Source organism: Lissotriton helveticus, chromosome 6, assembly GCF_964261635.1.
Source record: "Lissotriton helveticus chromosome 6, aLisHel1.1, whole genome shotgun sequence".
NCBI classification, from domain to species: Eukaryota; Metazoa; Chordata; class Amphibia; order Caudata; family Salamandridae; genus Lissotriton; species Lissotriton helveticus.
The window spans coordinates 1701088191-1701113344 of record NC_136067.1 but is presented as its reverse complement, the minus strand read 5'-3'; the positions used below and the strand labels follow the sequence as shown (position 1 = coordinate 1701113344).

The 25154-nt window shown below is 46.7% G+C and overlaps 1 protein-coding gene across 13 annotated transcripts in view; it reads right to left on the bottom strand.

Annotated features, from left to right (window-relative positions):
- Window positions 1–25154, bottom strand: part of LOC144763708 (uncharacterized) — a 2434724-nt gene that overhangs the window by 1122126 nt on the left and 1287444 nt on the right. For all 13 annotated transcript variants that reach the window (XM_078649561.1, XM_078649562.1, XM_078649564.1 and 10 more), the window contains one exon: window positions 8586–8672. In XM_078649561.1, the coding sequence (XP_078505687.1) occupies window positions 8586–8672 (87 nt within the window). The remainder of the gene's footprint in view (window positions 1–8585; window positions 8673–25154) is intronic.

Sequence of the window (25154 nt, the reverse complement as noted above, 5' to 3'; positions counted from 1 at the left end):
TTGCGAATGGAATGCTCTAAAGGTAATTAACAGGACCTGGAAGAGGACTCGTTTGGTCACTGGTAGCCAGTGCAGGGCAATCAACGCGGCTGATGCTGAGGATTTCTTGGGCCATTTCAGCACCAGCCTAGCAGCCGCATGTTGCACCATCTGCAGCTTGTGGGTGACAACCTTGGTGGTTCCTGCATACAAGCTGTTGCAGTAATCAAGTCGAGACGTTACAAGTGTGACTGCTACCATTTTCCTAGCTGCCAAAGGCAGTAGGTCAAAGAATTTCCTTAGCCCCTTGATGACATTAAAGCAGGTCCCTGCTACTGATAGAGCCTGCTGTTTAAACAACAGGGTGGTGTCGAATTTGATACCTAAGTTGCGTGCTGTATCGGTAGTGTGCGGTGGTAACTCTGCATTTATTGGCCACCATAGTTTGGGTACAAAGTCATTTTGGGGGCCAATTAGCATTATTTCAGTTTTGCCCGTATTACATTTCAGGTGATTTTTTTCCATCCATTCAAATGTCGCCGTCAGACAGTTTTTCAGATTTTCTTCCCAGTCCCTGGTATCTTTGTCAAGGACTAGGATAAGCTGCGTATCATCTGCATACGCTACAACGTCTATGCCAAGTCCTAACCGGCGCCATGAAGTACAGACGAGAAACCTGGAGCCCGGGTGACTGATTTTCTGGTTTTGGGATGGGAACTATGAGTCCCATAATTTCCTGCACCAGGGCCAATGTAAATGGAGTAGGTGCAAGGCTCTAACACAGGCTGTAATGCACAATGCAAGTCCCACATTGAGTAATGCACACAGGATATGGTGCCCATTTTCACATTCAGTGCGTGGCCACAGAGTCCAAGCGCAACATCAAAACATGCCACTTAGAGCGACCCTGAAGAAGAAAATCATTCCCTGCATAGACACCCAACTGTGCTATCATACTTTTTTTCAAAGTGGGAATCCTTAATCCATTCTGTTAATGCAACCAATGTTCTCTATAACCAAGTTCAAATCACTTTATTGAGAGGGCCTCTTTTTGTATGCAGACGGCAATGCCACTCCCTCCAAATCTTTCCACTGAGAGTGCACAGCTATCTAAACTCATTAATTAAAATCATTCCCTGCATAGAAATAACTGTGCCATCACTGATGAAAATTGTTTAAAAAGTGGGAAACCTTAATCCATTCTGTTAAGGCAGCCAGTGTTCTCTATAACCAAGTTCAAATCACTTTATTGAGAGGACCTCCTTTTTTATGCAGATGGCAGTGCCACTTCCTTCAAATCGTTCCACTGCAATGGCAAAAGTGCATAGATATCTAAACTCATCAATGCAGCAGACATCAATAAGGAATGGGTTTATTTCTCCTCATGCAGAGGTCATTCTTTTCCACAGAGCTAGTCAGTAACAACGTAAGGATTTGTGGAACACTGTGCAAGATATATTTTGGCCCCCCTGTTTGGAGCAACTTTGAATGTATTACAGTTTTTCAACTCGTTCAAGCCCTTATAATGCCAAACAATATTGAATTACATGTTACACCTTCAGAAATGGGGGGGCACAAAAACAGCCAAAATCTCAAGTTGCCTTGTGTCCATCAGGCTAATAGTGCCATCAGAAAGCTTGAGCAAGCATTGATAAGACCATTTTTGTTTTAGTTTAGATACTGATGTATTGCCATTTCTTTTTTAGTTTGGATCTAGATTTTTAGGTGGAGCCACTTGCACCAAAATGGCCAGATGTTTGACTTCTCAAAACAACTGCATACATAGCTAGTTGTGGGGGTACAGAGGCGTGGTGCAGGAAGGTAACATACCCTACGCCCAATTCCCACTGTGTAATGACGAAGACTGTGCCCCAAGACTCTAGAAGTTTACAACATAGAAAATCTGTTGGCTGGCCCACTCAAGACAGAATTCAAGACGGAGGATTGTGAACCTCTTACCACACCGGTGAAATCAGTCAAAAACCTGGTTGTTGTGTTCAACAATACCTTAAGCTTTGATACCCAGGTCAGCCGCAGTATCAGAAAATGTTTTCTCATTATCAAAACTTTGTGAAAGATCCTTTCTTACATTGCTGTGGATCTGCGCCAAGCAGCCATTACTGCGCTTATCACCTCACAATGGTATTACTGCAACTCTCTGTAGCTCAACATCAGTGCTTCCTGTGCTAAAAATCGTCAAGTTGTCCAGAATGCAGATGCCCAACTTATCCTTAGCGGTACAAAAGGGGGTGGTGATGGACGGAGCATCTGAACCAATCAAACACTCACACCCAGTCAAAAGATCTGGGTTTGATCCATCACCGTTCTTTAGCCCACTCTGCCACCCCAGTTCAGACATGGCTATATGCAAATCAGTCTGACCCTGTGGCTCATGGGAACAGTCCAGCCCGAACTGCCAAGCCATGCCTTCCCTGGACCGGAAACAAGCTTCCGAGGACCGGTTTCTGGCATTCCAGCCGTCTTCAGCCCGGCTTGCTTGAATCCAGTGGCAAAGTGAGCAAGGGACTCACGTCTGAGCATACCCTGCCACACTTATGGCAGCCAAAGCGGTACAAAGGGGGTGGTGATGGAAGGAGCATCTGAACCAATCAAACACTCACACACAGTCGAAAGATTTGGGTTTGATCCATCACCGTTCTTTAGCCCACTCTGCCTCAAATCCCTTCGTCTTCCATAGGCCACCCAACTTCGCAGAGGCATAGAGCGGAGTTGCGCCAGTTAGTTTATCACTCCAGCCCATAGCCGCCCTTGCGCTATGCCATACCCGCACAGCTATAGCGGTAGGCACCGAGAGTTGTGAACGCGAGGGTCCCGAATAAAGCGTCCTGTAGTAATCACCACCCGGGAGCAGCCACTTATCCATTTCAAATGCTGGATTCAACGCCGGGCCATACATCCCGTGGTTGATGGCAGCAAGGTGGGAGGCCCAATAATACCTACGAATATCCGGGAGCGCTATACCGCCATCATACCAGGGAAGTGTCAATTTTGGAAGAGCGATGCGTGAACGTCTGTCCCATATTAATTGCCTCTGCAACGATTCTATTTCCCGAAAACATTTAGACGGGATGACATCAAAACTATTCTGAGGTGCGTATAGGAACCGCGGTAAGGACATCATTTTAAAAAGGGCCGCACGCCCTAGGGGAGATAACGGTAACTTACGCCAACGCGCTACATCGGAGCGCAACCTCTGGAGTGGGGGGAGTAAATTGCGTTCATAGCGAACCGCCGGATCCAACGAGATAAACACCCCCAAGTACTTAAAGCCAGACTGCAACAACTGGATGGGACAGCCCCGCGGCAAACGAGGGACATCACCCGCAAGTACATAAACGTAGGATTTCGACCAATTAATGACAAGGCCCGAGTTTTTCCCGAAGGAGTTAAGTACGTCAAACAATCAAAAGTGCATTTTTGACCTCAAGGGGTCTCATTGAATGGGACATTCTGGCATCTTAAGTGGGAATCAGTCTTTGGAATAAAACGTATAACATTATAACATTGCATAGGACACATAAGCCCTGATTATGAGGTTGGAGGTAATGGGTGAGGTATTTTACACATCCTGTAAGCACTCATGGCCGAGGGTCTAGTATTTAATATGTTTGGTAAATACCTTTATTCTGAACTTGTCTCTAGACTATTAGGAATTACAAACCTCCGCTCTTTCTGTGCTAAATTTCATATGCATCAGAAATTACTGCACATTTTAACCCCCTAAATGTCAACAGAATTGACAACTTGAAATTTTCCAGGGGAAAATTGCCAGATGGTGCAGTAATTTACATATAATTCAGAATTCCAATCACTGCAAAAACTCCTGTTTGCACAAGGAGCTGAATTCACTCTACCTCATAATCGTAGCTACACATTCAATAATTCTTTGACTTGGATTTCAGAACACATTCTTCAAGTACTTTTTAGGTCTCGGCCTGCGCTGGTCTCGGCCGAGACATTTTGGGGCTCCCAGAAATGCTACTTTGCGGCACAAGAGCGCGCGCTGATCGCCGCAAAGTAGCATTTGCGGTGACTCGCGTGCACACCACACGCGTCACCACTCGCGTTTTTTTTACACGGTGTGAGCAGAGCACCCTCTGCTGGTCGAAAGATATTAATAACACTTTGCAACATCTATGAAGTACTCCATAGCACAAGGCAGTCAACCGATGTCACACATAAGAACATTTTAATATAGCAAATAGGGAAAAGTGTAAAAAAAGAGAGCTAGGGTTATTTTCAAAGAAGTACTCATTTTGCAAATGTGCTCAATTTTCTCTTTCTATTATGTTGATGATTTATATAGACTATGTGCATGTCTTATTCTCGGCTTCGAGCAAGCATCTAAAATGGCATAACATTGCCTCCTCTAATCTTTTTTCTATGTCTATTAAGTAGCTATCAGGTCACGAGTTCAGGGCGAAGATAGGAACATGGGGCTAAAACTATATATGTTACTACAATAGTTAAAGCACAACAAGCTCCTATACATTCCACCTGCAATTTACTCAATGCCTTATTACCAAGGCCTCTGGAATTATACGGCAGGGTTGCGCCAAATTATGCAGCAATATTGACTAAATTATATGGCAGGAAAAAGCACGTTTTGCGACATAAAGCTGCACATTTTTTTTTACAGTTTTGCATCGATGTTTTGTCATTTTTACACATGGTAATACTGTCTGGACAAAGATTAGTACAAGCTTAACCACCAAATACAGAAATAAGCAACTGACGGTTGACAGTTAACCTTTGTGAAGGGCCTTCCATTGTGCGCGAACACATGTTGCTGATTTTTTTGTATCTTTTGACCCTTTTGAGCTAGAAAAAAATTGTTTTCGTTAGAATCTGCAGATTAAATATTATGTAGCAAATGCATCAAATTCATAGCTATGCGAAAAATCTGCGGCCACAGAATTGCATAATTCCACCATCCTATGTATTACACTTACATTACCTCTAAAATTACCACATCGAAGCCTGGAGGTTGTGAAGAATTGGCCCGTGGTGGCCAGTCCATCAAGATTTTAGGATGTGACTTCTGGGTCAGAGTGATACACTTCCTGGGCAGGGTAGTGCAATTTTGATTTTTTTTTTTTTTACAGAGTTTTATATAGCGCAAACTTGACCCGAAGGGATCGGGTATCAGAGCGCTTTACACGAGCACCAATTGCGTTACATGAGGACACAATTCAGAACAAAACGGACGCTCAGTAAGTACGGCTTCATCTGGCAATGCTTACTCAATTGCTTCCGGCATTTTGCTCATGTCACCTGGCTGTGCTTCGCCTCATCTTTGTTCATTTCTCCCTTTCCTGACTTTCTCCTCTGTGAGTTCTTAGTTCTGGGTCAATGTTGCCCAGCTTTGTTATTGCTATTTTGTCACTTGGTCCCTCAGTTATATATTATCTGGTCTCTGGGGTTTCTTGGGTCCCATACGAGATCCGGTTGCTTGTGGGGTTCATTACAGCAGGAAAAAAATATACTAGAGAAAGAGGGTCCAGGGGATGATATTTAATGACCATATACGCTTCACACCCCTGATTGAATATACCAAATACACAAAAAGAGCGTATAGGTCGGTTTTTGCCAAAGGAGAAAGGCCAGCTCAAAAGGACATTCGCTACCAAAAACTTAACAGAAACAAAAAAAGTCTCTACGGGCTTATATGAATCCCATCAGCCCACCTGCTTTGGCGGAGCCTCATCATTTGGGAAACTGCGGAGCCAAGTGTAGATGACTAAGCCAAGGTGGTACGGCTGTCTGTCACTAAACTTGTGCCCGGCAAGTGGGGTAACCACAGTGCCCGTAAGCTAGTCGTGCTGATGGAGTGCAGTGCAAAAGATAAAGTGATGGTTAAAAATGAGCAATTGTTGTGTTTTGCTATGCTATGCTTTGTTATTCTATGCTATGTTTTGTTATGCTATGTTTTGTTGTGTTTTGTTAAGCTATGCTTTGTTATGCTAGGTTTTGTTTTGTTATGCTATGTTATGCTATGTTTTGTTATGCTATGCTATGCTTTGCTTTGTTATGCTGTGCTCTGATTTGTTATGCTATTCAATGTTTTGTTATGCTATGCTATGTTATGCTATGTTTTGTTATGCTATGTTTTGTTATGCTATGTTTTGTTGTGTTTTGTTATGCTATGCTATGCTATGCTTTGTTATGCTATGTTTTGTTATGCTTTGCTTTGTTTTGTTATACTATGCTATGTTTTGTGATGCTATGCTATGTTATGTTGTGTTTTGTTATGCTATGCTATGCTATGCTTTGTTATGCTATGTTTTGTTATGCTATGCTATGTTTTGTTGTGCTATGCTATGTTTTGTTGTGCTATGCTATTTTTTGTGTGTTTTGTTATGCTATACTATGTTTTCTTATGCTATGTTTTGCTATGCTATGTTTTCTTATGCTATGCTATGTTTTGTTTTGCTATGCTATGTTTTACTATCCTGGTGTGTGGTTGTGTGTGGTTGGGGTTGTGTGGTTGGGGTTGTGTGTGTGGGGGGGTTGTGTGTGGAGTTGTGTGGGTGGGGTTGTGTGTGTGTGTATGTGTGTGGGTGTGTGTGTGTGGTTATGTGTGTGTGTGTGGGTGTGGGTATGTGTGTGTGGGTATGTGTGTGTGGGTATGTGTGTGTGTGGGTATGTGTGTGTGTGGGGTTGTGTGTGTGTGGGGGGCGTTGCGTGTGTGTGGTTGTATGTTTGTGTGTGGGGGGGTTGTGTGTGTGGGGGGTGTGTGTGAGGGGGCAGTGTGTGAGTGAGCAGTGTGTGAGGGGGCAGTGTGTGAGGACGCAGTGGGTCAGGGGGCAGTGTAATGAGGGTGTGGGGTGTGTGAGGGTGTGAGGGTGCAGTGTGTGTGGCCTAAAGTAGTGTGAGTGCGCAATGTGTGAGTGTGCAGTGAGTGGGCAGTGTGTGAGTGGGCAGTGTGTGAGGGCGCAGAGTGTGAGGGCGCAGTGTGTGAGGGCTTCAAATATTTGTTCTCTTACCATCACCCCGGAATTAAATACGCTGCGCTGGTCTCGGCCGAAATATTTTGGGGCCCCCAGATATGCTACTTTGCTGCGATCAGCTTGCTAGAACGCGCACAAGAGCTCCAGTGTCAGGTTTGGGAAAAACAGGGGAAGAAGTGGAAAAAGACAGACAAGGTGACGGTAATCAGTGCATCATTCCCCCTTGTGAGGTAAGTGGATGGAAGGATACATGCACCACAGTAACTTTACAGAAGCAATAGCCTTTTGCTGGAGGAAACAAAATATTTACCATTGAACTTTGAGCAGGTAAGTTTAAATGAGTTGAATGACTCATCCACCTCCAGGCGATGATCTGCTGTAATGAACCAAATACACAAAAAGAGCGTATTGGACGGTTTTTGCCAAAGGAGAAATGCTGGCTCAAAAGGACATTCGCTACCAAAAACTTAACAGAAACAAAAAAAGTCTCTACGGGCTTATATGAATCCCATCAGCCCACCTGCTTTGGCGGAGCCTCATCATTTGGGAAACTGCGGAGCCAAGTCTAGATGACTAAGCCAAGGTGGTACGGCTGTCTGTCACTAAACTTGTGCCCGGCAAGTGGGGTAACCACAGTGCCCGTAAGCTAGTCGTGCTGATGGAGTGCAGTGCAAAAGAAAAAGTGATGGTTAAAAATGACTAAACGATCAGAAAATAAATTTTATTGAGATCTGGTCGGATGTCAAGATTAAAAACAACCTAACAGTGTGAAAAAATCACTGTTTTCTAGCAAAAAGGTCTAGGAAACAGTGATTTTGTCACACTGTTAGGTTGTTTTTCATCTTGACATCCGACCAGATCTCAATAAAATTTAAGGGGCACCTTCCTGCACAAAAACAATCACTTCAGGCATTTTCCTCTTTCAATGTGAGCTGTAGAATGCAGCACGCATTGAAATAGGAAAAAATGAGGAGAAATTAAAACATTTATCCTCGTTGCACCTCGCTACGCCACCCCTAGGGTGCCGTAGCATTCAGACGCATTACCAGATTTACGATTCCTCGTAAATCTGGAAATGTGTCTTGTTCCATGGGTGTTGAGTGGGAACACCCACAGCAGCACCAATGTAATGTCCCTTTTACGCAAAGTGCTATGTGTAAAGGGGCCATATTTACAAGGAAAGGAAAAGCCACACAGGGTGGCTTTTCCTGTCCTTGTAAATATGGAGCAGTAACATGCGCCACCAGTACGTTACAAAAAGTGACGTACTGGTGGCGCAGGGGGCTTGTAAATCTGCCCCCTTATTTTTCCTTTGGTGAGAAGGCCATGCTATCTATTGCTCCCCATTACTTCTCTGCGCGTGCATAGCAGTTGAAAACAGGGCCATAAGGTTTTGGGGGCATGCATAACATAACTTTATAGATGGGTACGAAGTGAATAAGGTGGATGTTTTTCACCTCAGGGTTCTGATTAACATCATAGATAATTGTCACTCGAAACACCCAGTGAGAAAATCCCCATTATTTACTATTACCCATGATTGATTCTTGGGTTTGTTAAATGCCAGCTGTGTTGTTGCATGTATATAATATCTGCAACAGTATATATCATCACAAATTGTCTCTTTGTACTTACCTGACTGGTTATTTTCCACACTGAGATCTTTTTCAGGAAGGGCCGTGGTAGTCGTCAAAGGATTCTCAGGATTTGCTGTTTCAGGTGCTAAAAAAAAGAATGAAACGGTGACTATCTAGACTATCTATATACTCACGAAGCTATATTGTTAGAATGTGGGGTCTTTAATTGGCAGTGGTATACACCTATGTCCAAGTAGAGACCCTTCCTTCTAGTCATAACCCCTGCTCACCCCCTTGGGAGCTTGGAATGAGCAGAAAGGCTTATGCCAAAGCCAATGTGTAAAGTATTTGTACTCAAAACACACAGTAACACAGTGATAACACCACAAATGGACACCACACCAGTTTAGGAAAAATAAAGTATCTTTATCTAAACTCAACAAGAGCACAAACAACATAAATTCACCTTCCATGCATTAAAATAGCACTTAGAAACAGTTATTTCAATAATAAAGCTTGTAGAGAACAACTAGCTCCACCTGGGGCTATTTGACGTTGTGGCAGCAATAAATCCAAAGTACAGTGCTGGCCGCGAGGTGCGCAACGTCGGGCATGGACTCACAAGGACAACCATTCAGATGACTCGATCTTTTCAATTATGTCTTGACTGCATAACATATCCAGTCCCTCCCGTAAGGGAATATTTCGGACTTTGTGCACTTTAGGAACTACATTCTGTTTTAATATGATTTTGTGCACAAAGTCCTTCCGCAATCCTAGCTTAGGTAAAAAATAACTTAGGAAATAGTTTCTCCCATTCTACAGATCTATCCTCACTAATGTGAGATATGAAATTACTGTATCCTAAAACTTGTTGAGGATGATTAGGATCCAGGGTAATGAGCAAATACCTTTGTTGCGGCCATTCCAACAAAACGGATCCCTCTTTCGCTAGAAACACATTGGCAACAATGGTCTTACCTTTAAAACTAATGTTGGCAATATAATAACCTACGACTTCAATGGGTTTATTGCCATATCCAATAAGATTTATGTCTGTATGTAACACTTGAATGTTAGAGCATTTCTGCAGCCATTGATCACAATCAGAGTATGGCGAGCTTATGAATCGCCCATAACTTTGACATTTTCATCATCAATGGTAATAATACAGTATGGAGTATCATCGCTTTTATCGTTGACTTCATAAATAATACGGATAAATGCTTCCACTAAGTCATCGGACTCTTGATAGACCTCCTTGACATGAACAAATTTGTTACTGTTCTTGTTTTTATTCCACTCATTCTGGCATAATGTCCCTTGCTTTTGCAATATCTGCAAATCTGTCCTACTGCTGAGCATGACCTGTTGTTTGCTAAATGATCAGATAACCCGTATTTAAAACAAACATAATCTTTTTTTCCTGATCCTTGAGGACCTACACTAGATCTCAATTTGCAACTTTCATTGATTCTCTTATCCTCATTCACATTTATTTTTCCTACCTGCACCTCAGAAGTCAGTTTTGCAGCCAACTCTTTCATACCTAACTTAATTTCCTCAAATCTATGACTAATATCAATAGCTTTCTCTAAAGTAAGATCTCCCGCAGCTAATATTTTCTCCTGCACTTCTGCATACCCAGTTTTATGCACCATTTGATCACGTAACATTTGGTAGTGAAATTCATCATATTTACATTTAGCTGCATGAATTCCTAATCATTAACAAAGGAATCAATGCATTTGTTGGGCAGCTCAGCTCTTCTTTTTTTTTTTTTACAGTAACTCAAAAGACTAATACATACATTTATCATAATTTCATATATGCATATGGTCAGAAAACAATCCACAAATGCCTATGCCAGTTTTAAGTTTCTTCACCCCTTTAACTGAATACAAACTAAACTCTAAATGAAATAAATTATACATCTTTGCCCTCCATCGTTAATAGGAAGGCGGTTCACCTTGTAACCATTCAGCTGCAATACAAAGCCGGGCGACAGTCATAGCTATAAAAATCAAATATTGGTGTTTATATAGGGGAGTACCCTTGCCAAGTTCGGGCCCCATACCCAAGAGCATAATTGCAGATGTAATAACAATCGGAGCCCCAATAACTCTAGACAAAAATTGCTCTATACCAGTAATATAATTTGTCAAATGACCACAACTAAAAAAAATATGCAAAATATCCGCATTGTCCCCACCACACTGAAAACATTTACCATCTTGTCCTGTCCCACATTTGAGCATGCATGCCGGCGTATAATACAAATTAAAAAACGTACATTTTAAAACATTTTGCTTTCAAGTTGGTGGACAACAAGGCTTCCCTAGATCTGATAATGACATCTATTAAGAATATATTATCTATTCCCAAAATCAAAGACCATTTGACATTATGTTTGTCTAAATCATCCTTTATATACGACAGTAATAGCTGATAAACCTCCCCAATTTTAACATGGCGTTGAATGGCCGCAACTACTGTGTTAGGAACAGATATCATTTTTTTCCGAGAAATAAAATCTCGAATTTGAAGAAACTTAAAAAAATGAGATTTAGACAAATTATGTTGTCTAGACAGCTCTTCAAAGGACATAAGGGAACCACCAATATCAAAGAAATCCCCAAGTTGACCAATGCTCTTTACCCTCCAACTCAAAGCAGCACTATCCCAAAAAATAGGGGGAAGAAGCCTTACGGCATTTGTAGGGGTATACCGGGACAATTACTCCACTAAACACAGCTTACGTACTCTTTTCCATACATTAAAAGCGGATATCATCACCTTAAACCTTGTTCGTTTATAGTAACTGCCATCAATTTGTTTGAAAAAACATTGTCTTGCCTCTGGTTCCAGCAGGATCTGAAAAATTGAGGGGACCTCTGCAATGTTGCCTGTATCTTCCCCAGTCAATAAAATCCGCATTTTTAACAGAAAACAAGCATAAAAATAAAAGGCAAAATCCGGGACAGCTAATCCCCCACCTTCGATTGGTAGATTCAGAAATCTCATAGCCATTCTAGGTTTGCCTGGTGCCCAGAGAAACTTAGAACAAATGGACTGCAGATGTTGAAGTTGGGCCACATACATTTCTAACTGTACAGCTCTAAACACATATACAACCCTGGGTAAAACATTCATCTTAATAATGTTAGTTCAACCAATCACTGTGAGGTGAAGTCGGGACAACTTATCCAATGATTCCTGAATATTACGCAGTAACATAGTCCAATTAGCATCAACTAATTCATGTAAAAACGATCTAATTCTAATGCCCAAGTAAGTTACGTCTTTTGTGACTCGAATGTCATCTAAGATCACCTTTTCAGTAATTAAGACTTGCGTTTTGGTAACATTTAATTTATAGCCGGATGCCTGGCCAAATAAAGAAGCTAGCCGCTCAATCTCTTGGAGTGCTGAATGAGGATCCGAAGTGGTTACTGCAATGTCATCTGCATATGCTAACACAGAATAGGGGACATTATGCACCTTGAAGGGCTTAATCAAGGAGTTGTTGCTTAGCTGCTCAATAAACAGATTTATATATAACACAAAAAGCAGTGGTGAGCAGGGGCAACCCTGCCTTGTGCCCCTAGTAATATTAACTTTCTCGGATAATAGGCCCATTGAAGCTATCTTGGCGACTGGTGAAGTGTACAAAACCTGAAGGGCAGTAATAAACCGTTTAACAAAGCCCAAGCATGACATCAATTTCCACAAGTATGCCCACTCCACACGGTCGAACGCCTTTTCTGCGTCCAATAAAATTAGGCCTAGTTCTCGCTTTTCTGTCTGGGCAACATCGAAAAGCGTCACCACCTTATTAACATGCGTAACTGTGCTACGCTCAGGGATAAAACCATGTTGAGTTTGCGACATTAAAGGAGTAATAATTTTAGACAATCGGGTGGCCAAGTTCTTTGAATACATTTTACCATTGCAATTCATTAATGAGACCACCACTTCCTTGTCTTTACCCTTTTTGTTAAAAACCACAATAGTGGCTTCTGCCCAAGATTTAGGGCCAGATGTAGGTAGGCTTTTACCGGTCGGTAACAGCCGAAATCTGCCGTTACCGACCGGTAAAAGCCTTTTCCTATGTAAGAGGCTATTTTACTGATTCGGTAAATAACGAATGGGTATTTACCGATTCTGTATTTACCGAATCATCATTTTACCGATTCGGTATTTACCGAATCGGTAAATGAGATGTAGGAAGCACTTTCAACAGTGCGTCAGGGCTTTAAGGATTCGTTATTTATCACCAACTATTAGTTGGTGGTAAATAACGAAATCTTATGTAAATGCAAATATGTGCATTTACACCTGTGCCATGTGACAGACATACATGCCCTTAGGGCATGTATGTGTGCCACATGTGCACACAAGCACTAATCAGGGGTGCAGCAGGGTGTCAAAGTGACACCCTGCCAACCTTGACTTTTTTCCAATTTTACTGAATCGGTAATTACCGATTCAGTAATTGACATTCATTCCTATGGGCCTCCAGGCCCATAGGAATGAATGGGAAATACCGAATCGGTAATTACCGATTCGGTAAATACCGAATCCTACCAATTCGGTATTTTTTACCGAATAATTACCTACATTGCATTTACCGATTAAAAAATACAGAACGGTAAAATTCGGTATTTTGGAATCGGTAAATCTAAATTACCTACATCTAGCCCTTAGGGGCAAATCCCTCCTGTGCCGCCCTGAATGTGCACAACATATCTTCTTTTATTAAACTGAAAAAAAACGTATATATCTCAACCGGGAGTTTGTCGGCTCCAGCAGCCTTCCCTAAAGCTAATCCGTTGACCGCTGCTTCTAACTGTTCCATCATGATTGGACCATCCAACATTGACCTATCACTGGAGTCAAGCTGTGCTATAGCCCCTCCAAAAAATGCAAGGTATGCGCACTATGCGTTGCCTGTTGAGTATATAAATCCGAATAAAACTGGTGAAAAATTGCTAGTATCCCTTTAGGATCCTGACAAGCTATCCCTGCATTATCCTTCAAAGTACTAATACGGCTCAGAGATTCTTTCATGCGTAGCCGCAGTGCCAAACACCAGCCCGCTGCTTCCCCAAATTCATGAATTTGTTTTTTATGAGCCAAATATTTTCTGGCATTTTCCATGTTCCATACTCCTTGAATTTTAGCCCTTGCTAACTCAGTAGCTTCCTCTAGCTCTTGAATGTTAACCGCTTGTGACATGGCTCCCTGAATTAGTTTATCCTCAGCGTCTCTAAGCGACGAATACAATTCCAGCATCTCCTGCATTCTCTTCTGGTTCTGCTGAAAAACAAAACTTAACACCTCACCTCTAAAGCATGCCTTGAATGAGTCCCATACTATTGCATAATGGGCAGAATATCTATTGATAGAGAAAAACTCATTAATCCATTTAGACATTTGTCCCCGAAAATCTTCATTCAAACAGTTTCCGGTCAAATGAAAATGTTTTTAACGGCAGATGATGGGCAAGAGCGGCAACGACAAGTACAATTGGAGAAAGGTCAGATGAAATCCTAGGCAAGATTTAAATTGAAGCCCCACCCAATGACAAAGCAGATTAAAAAAAATAATCTAGACGTGCAAACTTTTTATGGGGAACGTTGCGCTCTACTCAAAAATTTGTGTCTCATTAACTTTTTTGATATAAAGTATATCCAATTGAGAAATTGCCATATCATATACATCAACATCTTCTTCTTCATCATCTTCATCAACAGCACTGGGTGGTAAATGACGTAAAACACTCCTCCCCTCTGCACCCAAACAGTGTTTAAGAATAGTTAGTTTCTGCTTATCAGTGTACAGATCACCTCCTATAGCGTCTAAATAGGCTTAAAATCCATTGTTCCATTGCTTCCACTCCAAAACAGGATCCCCTGGATTGGGTAGGAAAGATAACAGAGCGACAATACCATCCAACTTGTCACTAAATTGTAGCTTGTGTGCCCAAACTATCAACACAGGATATAAGACAAAGAAGAAGAAAGAAAAAAAAACAGCAGAAAGAAAAGTTGTATGTACACTGATATTAACTGATCAAAATGCAATTCTGCAAGATGCGAATGTAATTAAATTCCATTTAATGAATACACTTTCTTTTTCTCAAAGGTGTGTGAATCATCGTATCAATTCACACTTTTGCAGAAATAAATTAATTAATTTATGTTCTGTAAATTATATCTTGTTGAGCGCGATGTAGGAATGTGATTTAATTCCGTACAGTTAATTCAGCAACAACAATGTTCATAAGGAATTTGTTGGACTTGGCACTTTTTGCACGGTCATCCCTGAACCTTTTGCCTTCCTCTTGGATTTTTTCTGACCTACTGTTGGCTGTTTTATGACTCTGGGCACCTACCACTGCTGATCAGTGCTAAAGTGCATATGCTCTCCCTATGGTAAATTGATGTATGGATTAGTGATTCCATAACTGGCTGGTTTGGTGTACCTGTCAGACCCTAGTACAGTGCACTAGGGGTGCCCAGGGCTGGTAAATCCAAATGCTGCTGGTGGGCTTGCAGCACTGGTTGTACCACCCACAGAAGCAGCCTGTAAAAGTGTGTCTAAGGCTTGCCGTTGTAGAGCCTGTGTGCAGTCTGGTACTGCCATGCTGACTGGACAAGTGCACCCAGTTGCCAGTCCCTAAACCTGCCCTTTTCTGCATATTAGTCACCCCTATGGTAGGCCCTGGGGGGTGCATTGTAGGTAAAAGATAGGACATGCCCTGATGTGTGTGGCATGTCCTAATAGTGAGTTACAGCCATTTTTGTTTTTCACTATTGCAAGACTACCTGTTCCCCGTAGGCCAGAATGGCAGTTTGATTATTACATATTGTAATCCTAACTGAGTCAGGGAACCAGGGAGAAATTCGAATTTAGTATGCCTGAACTCAGAGTGATAAAATACATATTTTAGTGAAGTTGGTTTTAACATTCTTTGTTTGAAAATACCACTTTTAGAAAGTAGGTATTTTCTTGTCTAACCATCCAAGCCAGCCTCTGCTAGGTTGTGTATTCCTTGTCTGGCGTTTGAGAGACAGGGGCTGGGGGATCCAGGAGACAGGGTGAGTCAGCACAGGGCTGAATAGAGAGATCTGCATATAGATGGGAGGGAGGATTTGCACTTGGGACCGTAATAGGGCTGTGCCTTCCCTCCACAATGCTGGCTCCACCTCCTGTGGAGCGTCTGATGTCTCTGCTCTGCACTATGAAAGGAAAGAAGGAGTCGTGTAAAGAGAGTGCCTCAGGAGTAACCAGAACTGGTTTGGACTAGGCAAAGGGCTCTCTGCCTTCAGAGAACAAAGAGAAACTGTGTATAAAAAGGGGGACCCAGACCCCAGAACTTTAGATCATTTTGGGAAACAAGAAAAAACCTTTGCTGAGGAGAGGAACCACAGAGACTGAGGAGAAACTATCCCTAAGCTGAAGTGCTGCTTGGGGGATTGGCCTGCAGTGTTTGCCTAATTGCCAAAGAGAGAAGAGAGACCCTTACGGGTGAGTAGTTGCGCTTAACAAACACTTTGTGTGTACTTTCATCAACTTGTGAAGGATCTCCAAGGGCTTTAGAAAGAGCTTGCCTTCTGCTAAAGTCTCAGGGACTACAGACTTCACTAACCAGCTCCCCAAGAGTACTTTGGAAGTGCCTGCAGTTGTGTTGAGCTGTCTGAGGGACTGCGTGTCGCAAGGAACTGGAAGCACAACTCACAAGGAAGAAGGGTGTCGCCACCGCAGACGCTGTCGTCGCATCACTGAAGAAGGGTGTCGTCGATGCAGCTGTCGCTTCACATTGCCGAAGCGTCACGCATCACCGGAGAATCGTGTCGCCGCCGCAGCCGCTGTTGTTGCGTCACTGAAGAAGGGTGTCACCGCTGCGCTGTGGCATTGCATCGCCGAAGCGCCTCGCATCACCGGAGAAGCGTGTCGCAGGGCCTGTCGCGGCTCAGAAGAATCGTTGAGCCGCCGCACAGCCGTCGGGGGTGCGCGCATTGTGTCGCTTCAAGAAGAAGACGCCATCTTTGTTTTTCTATTGCACTGGATCTTCATCGCATCACGGCACTGCGGGTCGCACTGCCATGGAAGAGCAGTAAGAAACCAACGCATCCCCGTTCCTGCGTGTAAGAAACCGATGCATCACCTTCCCTTCAACACTTTTGCTGTATAGCGTTACGCATCCTAAGGTACATTGAACTCAAAGTGTCGCATTTTAACATCTAAAGAGTACTAAGCTAATTCTACCATTTTAAGTACAGTATTGTGGATTTTTGTCGTTTCTGGTCGTGTGTTAAATCTATATAAAGAATACTTATTTTTAATATACAACTGGTGTGGTTTCCATCTGTAGTTTTGTCACTGGGTTACTGTATGTGTTCACAAATGCTTTGCACACTGCCTCTGAGATAAGCCTATCTACTCGTGCCAAGCTACCAAGGGGGTGAGCAGGGGTTATTTTAGGAGTGTACCCCCTTACCCTGACTAGACGCAAGGGTCCCTATTTGTCAAAGGTAGCTAACTCTGCCAACTAGAGACCCCCAAATCTAACAGAACTCATTTTACAATCGAATGACAACTTAGCGCAGCAATTAATGTAACCTGCTTGATTTAAACAAAACTGTTAGACAATATTAGAGTAAGGCCCTTGTTCAATAAGGCACATCAATATCTAGTTAACGTTACAACCCACAGGACAATGTTTTTCTTCCTCACTTTAGCCAAAGTGAGTATTATTTGATATTGCACAGTAATTTTATATAGATTTTACAAAAAAAAAAGCATAAAGAATATATTTACAGTCAGTGTATTTACATTATATACATTTACGTATTTGAAAGTGAATTGTGAGCCCCAGTGAAACAACCATAACCAACCCGTGCGGTATAGACAGTGCAGTAGAAAACTTAGAATGATGGTTATTGGTACATAAAAGAGGAGCCAATGTGGAATTATAGTACAAATAATTCTTTGGATTTGTGGAGGGCTCTCCTTTTTTAAAAGCCAACGACGTTTCGCCCCTCTCTTGATGCGGGGTCTCTTCACGACAACAGTCCTGGGGACAATGAGGGAATCAAGGAGACTGATTGGTAGTTTCCATTGACTGAATCTCGATGCCTGGTGTACGTGTTACTTACCTTCGGTAAAGATGTATTTGGTAGAGACGATTCTAGCCACAGATTCCTTCACGTAGAATTATCCCCAGGCGTGAGACTGGATCCGGAAAACTTTTGCCACAGCATCCCTGCGCGCCGGGTGTGGGGAGACACCACGCGAATCCGCCCAGGCGTCGTCCGCGGACATAACATCAGCGAGGTCACATAAGACGTATCCCGGCGAGCCTCTGTCAGTTTTCTTCAGAGAACTTTTTCGCACCACAAAGCGGTGCCACCAGACAAAAAACTGTGGGAGCATGGGAACAATGTGCGAAAGAGTAGAAAAAAGGAGAGACAAACGACACCATAAGGAACAGTGCAACACGGCAGTGTCCAAAGGCAGGGGCAGAAGAAAGAACAGAGAAGCCCTGAGCAGCCACCCTGCCAGAACATAGACAGCCTTCCCCCTGAAACAAGGAACATGCGTAAAAAGCCATGATGCACTTAACAGGCCCACCACCCCCACCCAGAAATAAGGAAGGGGAGCCAGTCCCAAGACAGACAGAAACACAACCTCCAAGCCACCCCAGCATAGAGGGCAACCACCCTCCAAGGAATAAGGGCAAGGCCTAGCCAGATGACCCCTATTCGGAGGTAAGCAGAGGGGCCAGGACCCTCAGCAGCAACAGGAAGGGAAGGGAGGAAAAAGATTGAAGGCAAACCCCCCCAAACTGGCGTAACCAGAGCAGCGGGGCACAGAAGCACCGTAACCCCATCCTCCAAGGAACCAAGAGGAGGAATGAACCGCAACCCAACGGAGCCACCCATCAGGAGCAAAAGAAGGTACAGGAGACACAGCCCCCCCACCAGGAGGCGAGTACCAAAGACCAACCCAAGGGTCGTCACAGAACGGGGAGGAAGGGCGGGCCGTGAAGGAATCTGCGGCTAGAATCATCTCTACCAGATACATCGTTATCGAAGGAAAGTAACTGGTACATCTGATAGAGACTACTGGTCACAGATTCCTTCACGTAGAATAGATTCCCTCGCAATACCCACGGGAAAGGAGGGTCTGCGTAAGGACGCCACCAGCCTGGACGGAACAGAAGGTCCCACAGGGACCAGATCTGCAGGCCAGAAGAGAAACCTCATCCCCGCCAGGCAAGAGGAACCCCCATAAGGAGAACACCACCGACCCCAGAGGGTGTATGAGGAAAAGGAGACTGAAGAGGCCCGTACCCTCACATCAGAAGAGCCAAGGTCAAGGCAATAGAGGCCGAAGCACCTCACTCCCTTATAAGGCAACATAGGTTCCATCCAATGCCAAGGCAGGAAGAGGAGGAAGAAGAAGAAGCCCAGAGAGCCTAAGGAAAAGAGCGAAAAGAAGGCGAGCCCCCTCCCGATGGAAGGCAACAGGCCAGCCAGAACAGCACCAACAGTCATAAGCTGCCAAAAGCAAGAAGAGCAGCCCGGGGCCCCAGAAAGACCAGGCAGTGTACGCCTGACAAAGGAGCACACAGAATCACCCCAGTCCTCAGGACAGGGGCAGGAAAGGGAGAAAATGCCCAGCCACAACACTACGAGGGGTCGCGCACACGACCTCAAGAAGCAAAAGCAACATACAGAAACACCATGTAGAACCGGCACCCGAAGGTGACCAGAACTCCGTAGCAAAGCGCAAGCTATATAACAGCTACCACTACCCCACATAGGGTACCTCAAGTCCCAAGATATGGAAACCCTCTTTGGAAGAACTTCCGCAGCAGAGGAAAACAAAACAAAACAAAAGGGCCACGGGGAAAAACACCCTGCAGAAGGCTTGACAAGCAGTCCAAGCAAAGCAGAAGGCCTAATTTCAGGGCCAAGTCTGCGCAACAACGCCAGCAAACCACACACAGAGCCAACAAGGGCCGTCCAGCAGCCAACAATGCCAAAGTCCCAAGGAGGACTCAATGGCCAGAAAGCACACTCCACGGTCAGAACAAGGCCCAGAGCCAGCCCAACTCAGCAGTTACTGAGGAGGGGAAGGAGGATGAGGAGGATAAGGTGGAGGAGGAGGAGGACAAAGCCCTGCCAGGAACGTCTGGATGGTGGAGTCAGCCGGGGCATGGAACAACAGACTGCCCTCAAACGGAAGATCAATAAGCCGCTCCCGAATATTTTCAGGAAACACGCCGTCCCGGAGCTAAGCATGGAGACGGAGGGCGACTGAGGAAGCCATGGCCCGGCCCAGCACCTCTGAGATGTCGAGAGCGGAGCAGAGAATGAACACCGCTAGCTCCCGGCCATCCACAGCATGATGCTGCAAGTCCACGAGGACCGTCTCTTGCGAGGCTGCGGATCCTAGAGACTCAGCCGAGTCCCACAAACAAGAGGAGGCCCTAGCCAAAACACACAAGGTGTTAAGGGCCCACAGGGTGTCGCTGGTCGAGGCGAACATGTTGCGCCCCCAAGAATCCAGCCAGCGGGCCACCCGGACGGCGGAGTCAATGGTAGCGGCAGGGAGGGAAAGGCGGTCCGCAAAAGCAGACTGGCAGCAAAGGGGTGGAGGGAAAGGCACGCCGGGTCAAGCGGCGCCAGAAGATGCCGGTGCAGAAGGTGCTGAGGCACTGGATCCCCTGAGGCGGGACACCTCCAAGCCCACGTCAGGGAAGAAAGGAGCGAACCCTCAAAGGGAAGTAAGATCTCCCTCCTACCAGAGCCCTGGTGGAGAACCTCCAAGAGATGGTCTGCTGGAAAGTGAGCAACCGAGTCACCCATGCGCAGAATGCCCACGGCCATGGACAACGCGTGAGCAAAGGCCGCACCCGCCTCTGTAGGGCCCAGCGGTGGAGAAAGCAGCTCCTCCGTGGGCAACGGCTGCAAACTAAGGCGGCCATGCCCGAAGCCAAGCGTGACGAGCAAGGGCCAGACCTGCATGTCAGAAGTAGCCGAAGAATGAGGGACCTGCCGCTCTCCCGACGAACAACTCTGCCTCAGGAAAGGCGGGGAACCGCCCTTCAAAGACGCCGATGAAAAAGATACCACACGGCGACCAGTCTCCGACACCAGTATACAGCCTGACTCGGGAGAAGATGGAGCGTCCGAATCTGCAGCACGACTCCTGCGCGGAGCCGTAGAGTCTACCACCTGAGGCAGAACGTCAGCACCACCCGGCGTCACCTCCAAGTCACACCGCATCGGGGACCGGAGTGGAGCCAGAGCCGGAGTGGAGCCAGAGCCGAACCGGCCCGGGCCGGAGCCGGAGCGGCGCAGACTCAACCCCCGCCAAGGCAGCCGCCTGTGTGGAGGACCGAGAAGGGCCTGGGGAGTGACACAAAGCCTTCCGCCAGCCGCAGCACAGAATGCGGCAGAGATCGTCCTGCAACCCATGTGGCAGCGCCAGGAACGATTCAACCTTCGACTCACCCTCCGACGAGGCAGCCGCCTGTGGGGTGGGACGAGAGGGTCCCGAAAAGGGATGAGGGGGCCCCACCCAGCCCCGACCGGAGGCGGGACGAGGAGGGTCCACGGACCCCTGTGGCTCTGCAAAGTCCAGCCGCTAGCAGCGTCACCTCGGCCTTACACAGGACCGCCTTGTCAAAGGAACGAGAGGGGCTCGGGGATGCGACCCGAGCCCCGCGACAACACAGGAACTCCCGCGGGAGTTTGCAGCGAGGCAGAGACGCCGTGGCCTGAAGGAGGTGGAGCCGCACCCCAACAGCACCACATACTCCTAGCCTGGATCCGAACCAGTTGGCGCCAGAGCCGCCGCCGGCACCGCAGAGGGTTCCGCGCAAGCCTAGGGATCCGCCGACGCCCCAGGGAGGGAAGGAGGAGGAGGAGACGCCACAGAGGCCTGCAAAGCTGGCACGTATTTCTCCATCTGGACTCTCGACGTCCCAGCACCGGGAAATGGTGGATAGGGTGACACGCGGGACCACATCACCCTCAGAGAGCCCAGGCCCCCGGCAGGCCGGAAACCAGCCCCCTGGGACAAACTGCGACACTTACCCACCGGGGAGCGACGCTCACGTGACATCGGAGAAGGGCGACGACGACCATCACAGCCGTATCTGAAGCCGTCCGCAAAAGCAGACCGAGGGGAGGACGTCGACCTGGAGAGACGCGCCAAGAGAAGTTTCATCCAGCGCCTACGCTGAGACTTCGGATTCAACTGTTGGCACGCCGCAAAATCAGTGGTGCCGTGATCTTCCTCCAAACACCACATACAAATGAGGTGAGGGTCCGTCCCCCGACATAAGACACCCACACGACGTGCAAGTCTTGAAGCCAGAAGGCATTTGCACACTGTTCCACAAAAAGAAGGGACAATAGAAAGAAAAAGAGGGCCCAAACAGGCCCATAGCAAGGACCGGATCCACGTTCCACGCCGAAAAGGAAAAAACTGACAAAGGCTCGCCGGGGTGGGTCTTATGTAACCTCTCTGACGTCACGTACGCGGACGATGCCTGGGCAGAGTCGCGTGGTGTTGCCCTGCCCCCGGTGCGCAAGGATGCTGTGGCGAAAGTTTTCCGGATCCAGTCTCACGCCTGGGGATAATTCTACGTGAAGGAATCTGCGGCTAGTAGTCTCTATCAGAGAGGTATTTTCCTATGATTTGATTTCGGGTACTTCCCATAGAGAAGGGAAGACTCTGCTTAGCTGCGGAAGTTGTTCACAGTAACAGAATTATTGTAGGTCATTACTTTAATGTTAGTAGGTGACAAAGCCTAGACTGGTATATGGGAGACCGCCAAAGAACTTACTGCAATATTAGTAGGTCACAAGGCGTAGACCGGTATATGGATATCCACCAAGGAACTAATCACTTGGCAAGTTCGCGCCAGTAGCAGCGCTGGTTTCCAAGATCGGTTGACCTTATTTTCTTATGCCTAACCACTACCACGACATGTCAGGCAAAATGGCATCTGCTGTGCGTGATTACATCACTGCAAGGCTCGATGAACATGCGCACAAAGACTACGCTCCAGCATGCCGCGCGAAGAGGCGCAAGCGTAGGCATTCGGCAACGTCTACTTATAGCCAAATTGTTTTTTACTCACAGTCGGTGCCACAATGTCACAAGCTATCAAAACTCTCTTTCCCACACAATGGGTCCCCGTGTGCACTCCATGAAAACTTCTGATCTGCCGAGATGTCACATCAAGCATATTGGCAGTGCTCCAGGCTTTCCGCAGCGTTGTCCCGATCGTCGCCAGTATTACGTTCTTCTTCAATGATGAAATCCACACGTGGTGAAATTATTTAAGGTAGGTTTATTGGAGAAAAGATAAACATGACTTCTCCAAGGGTAAAGCCTGGGTCAACTGTCGTCTGGAAACTGGGTCCTTGCGTGGTTCTAATAGCAGATTCCATCCAACCTCATTGGCCAGGATATAACACATACCCTACACCCAATTCACACTGTGTAAGGACAAATATTGTGCACCAAGACTCTAGAACATGGGTACTCACAAACTTTCTCTCAGGGGCCAAATTTACAGTGTGGTGTGGGGGCGGGGTCAGTGAGAGAGGGGGGCGGGGCTAGAGCCAAAAAAAACCTGTGACCATGAGGTTGAACACAGGCCCCTACTGCGTGCGTCTTCGTCCACTGAGCCACCAGACCCAGCATACACATCTCTCTCTCTCTCTCTCGCCCTCCTTCTCACCCTCTGTCTCCCTCCCGCTGTCTCCATCCCTCCCTCTGCCTCTCTCTGTCTCCCTCCCTCTCTCTCTGTCTCCCTCTCTCTCTCACTCTGTCTCCCTCCCCCTCTCTCTGTCTCCCTCCCTCTCTCTCTCCGTCTCCCTCCCTCTCTCTCTCTGTCTCCCTCCCTCTCTCTGTCTTCCCCCTCTCTCTCGGTCTCCCTCCCTCTCTCTGTCTCCCTCCTTCTCACCCTCTGTCTCCCTCCCTCTGTCTCCATCCCTCCCTCTGTCTCCCTCCCTCTCTCTGTCTCCCTCCCTCTCTCTGTCTCCCTCCTTCTCACCCTCTGTCTCCCTCCCGCTGTCTCCATCCCTCCCTCTGCCTCTCTCTGTCTCCCTCCCTCTCTCTCTGTCTCCCTCCCTCTCTCTCTGTTTCCCTCCCTCTCTCGCTCTGTCTCCCTCCCCTCTCTCTGTCTCCCTTCCTCTCTCTCCGTCTCCCTCCCTCTCTCTCTCTGTCTTCCCTCCCTCTCTCTGTCTTCCCCCCTCTCTCTCGGTCTCCCTCCCTCTCTCTGTCTCCCTCCTTCTCACCCTCTGTCTCCCTCCCTCTGTCTCCATCCCTCCCTCTGCCTCCCTCCCTCCCTCTGTCTCCCTCCCTCTCACTCTGTCTCTCTCCGTCTCTGTCTCCCTCCCTCCCTCCTTCTCCCTGTCTCCCTCCCTCTCTCTCTGTCTCCCTCCCTCTCTCTGTCTCCCTCCCTCTCTCTGTCTCCCTCCTTCTCACCCTCTGTCTCCCACCCTCTGCCTCCCTCCCCCTGTCTCCCTGTCCCCCTCCTTCTCACCCTCTGTCTCCCTCCCTGTTTGCATCCCTCCCTCTGTCTCCCTCCCTCTCTCCCTCCCTCTCCCGCTCTGTCTCCCTCTCTCTCTCTGTCTCCTTCACTCTCTCTTGTCTCCCTTCCTCTCTCTCGCTGTCTCCCTCCTTCTCACCCTCTGTCTCCCTCCCTCTCTCCCTCCCTCCGTCTCCCTCCCTCTGCCTCCCTCCCTCTGTCTCCCTGTCTCCCTCCTTCTCACCCTCTGTCTCCCTCCCTGTTTGCATCCCTCCCTCTGCCTCCCTCTGTCTCCCTCCCTCTCTCCCTCCCTCTGTCTCCCTCCCTCTCCCTCCCTCTTTCTCCCTCCCTCTCCCGCTCTGTCTCCCTCCCTCTCTCTCTCTGTCTCCTTCACTCTCTCTCTGTCACCTTCACTCTCTCTCTGTATTTGAATTTAAAAAACATTTTTATAGCGCGCTTATACCGTGCGGTTTCTTGGCGCTGTTGGGTTGCAAGGAGGCTAACGGGAGCAAGGGGAGTCTAGACATTATAGGCTTGGGAGAAGAGCAGAGTTTTGAGACCTTTCCGAAACTCGGTATAGGAGGGCGTCATGCGGAGTTTCGTAGGGAGGGAGTTCCAGAATACAGGGGCAAGAACTGCAAATTTTGTTCCGCCCGCCTTTTTCTTTCTGAAATGAGGGGTAGTTAGCAGGGACAGATGGGTGGATCGAAGCTCTCTTCCCGGCGTATAGGAAGTGATGGCGGAGCAGATGAACTCCGGGGCAGTGCCCATTTTGGCCTGAAAGGTGGTACAGCCAAGTTTAAACAGGGCTCGCTCTTTCACCGGCAGCCAGTGCAGGGCCTGCAGTAGAGGGGTAACTCGATGGAATTTAGGCAGGCCGTGAATCAGGCGGGCAGCCTGGTTCTGCACTAGCTGCAAACGGTGGATGGCATAGGCTGGGGCGCCATTGTAAATGATGTTGCCATAATCAAGGCGCGAGAGCACCATAGCCATCACTATGATCTTTAGGGCAGGCAGAGAGAAGAAGCGAGAGATCTTCCTAATGGTTCTAAGGGGAAAAAA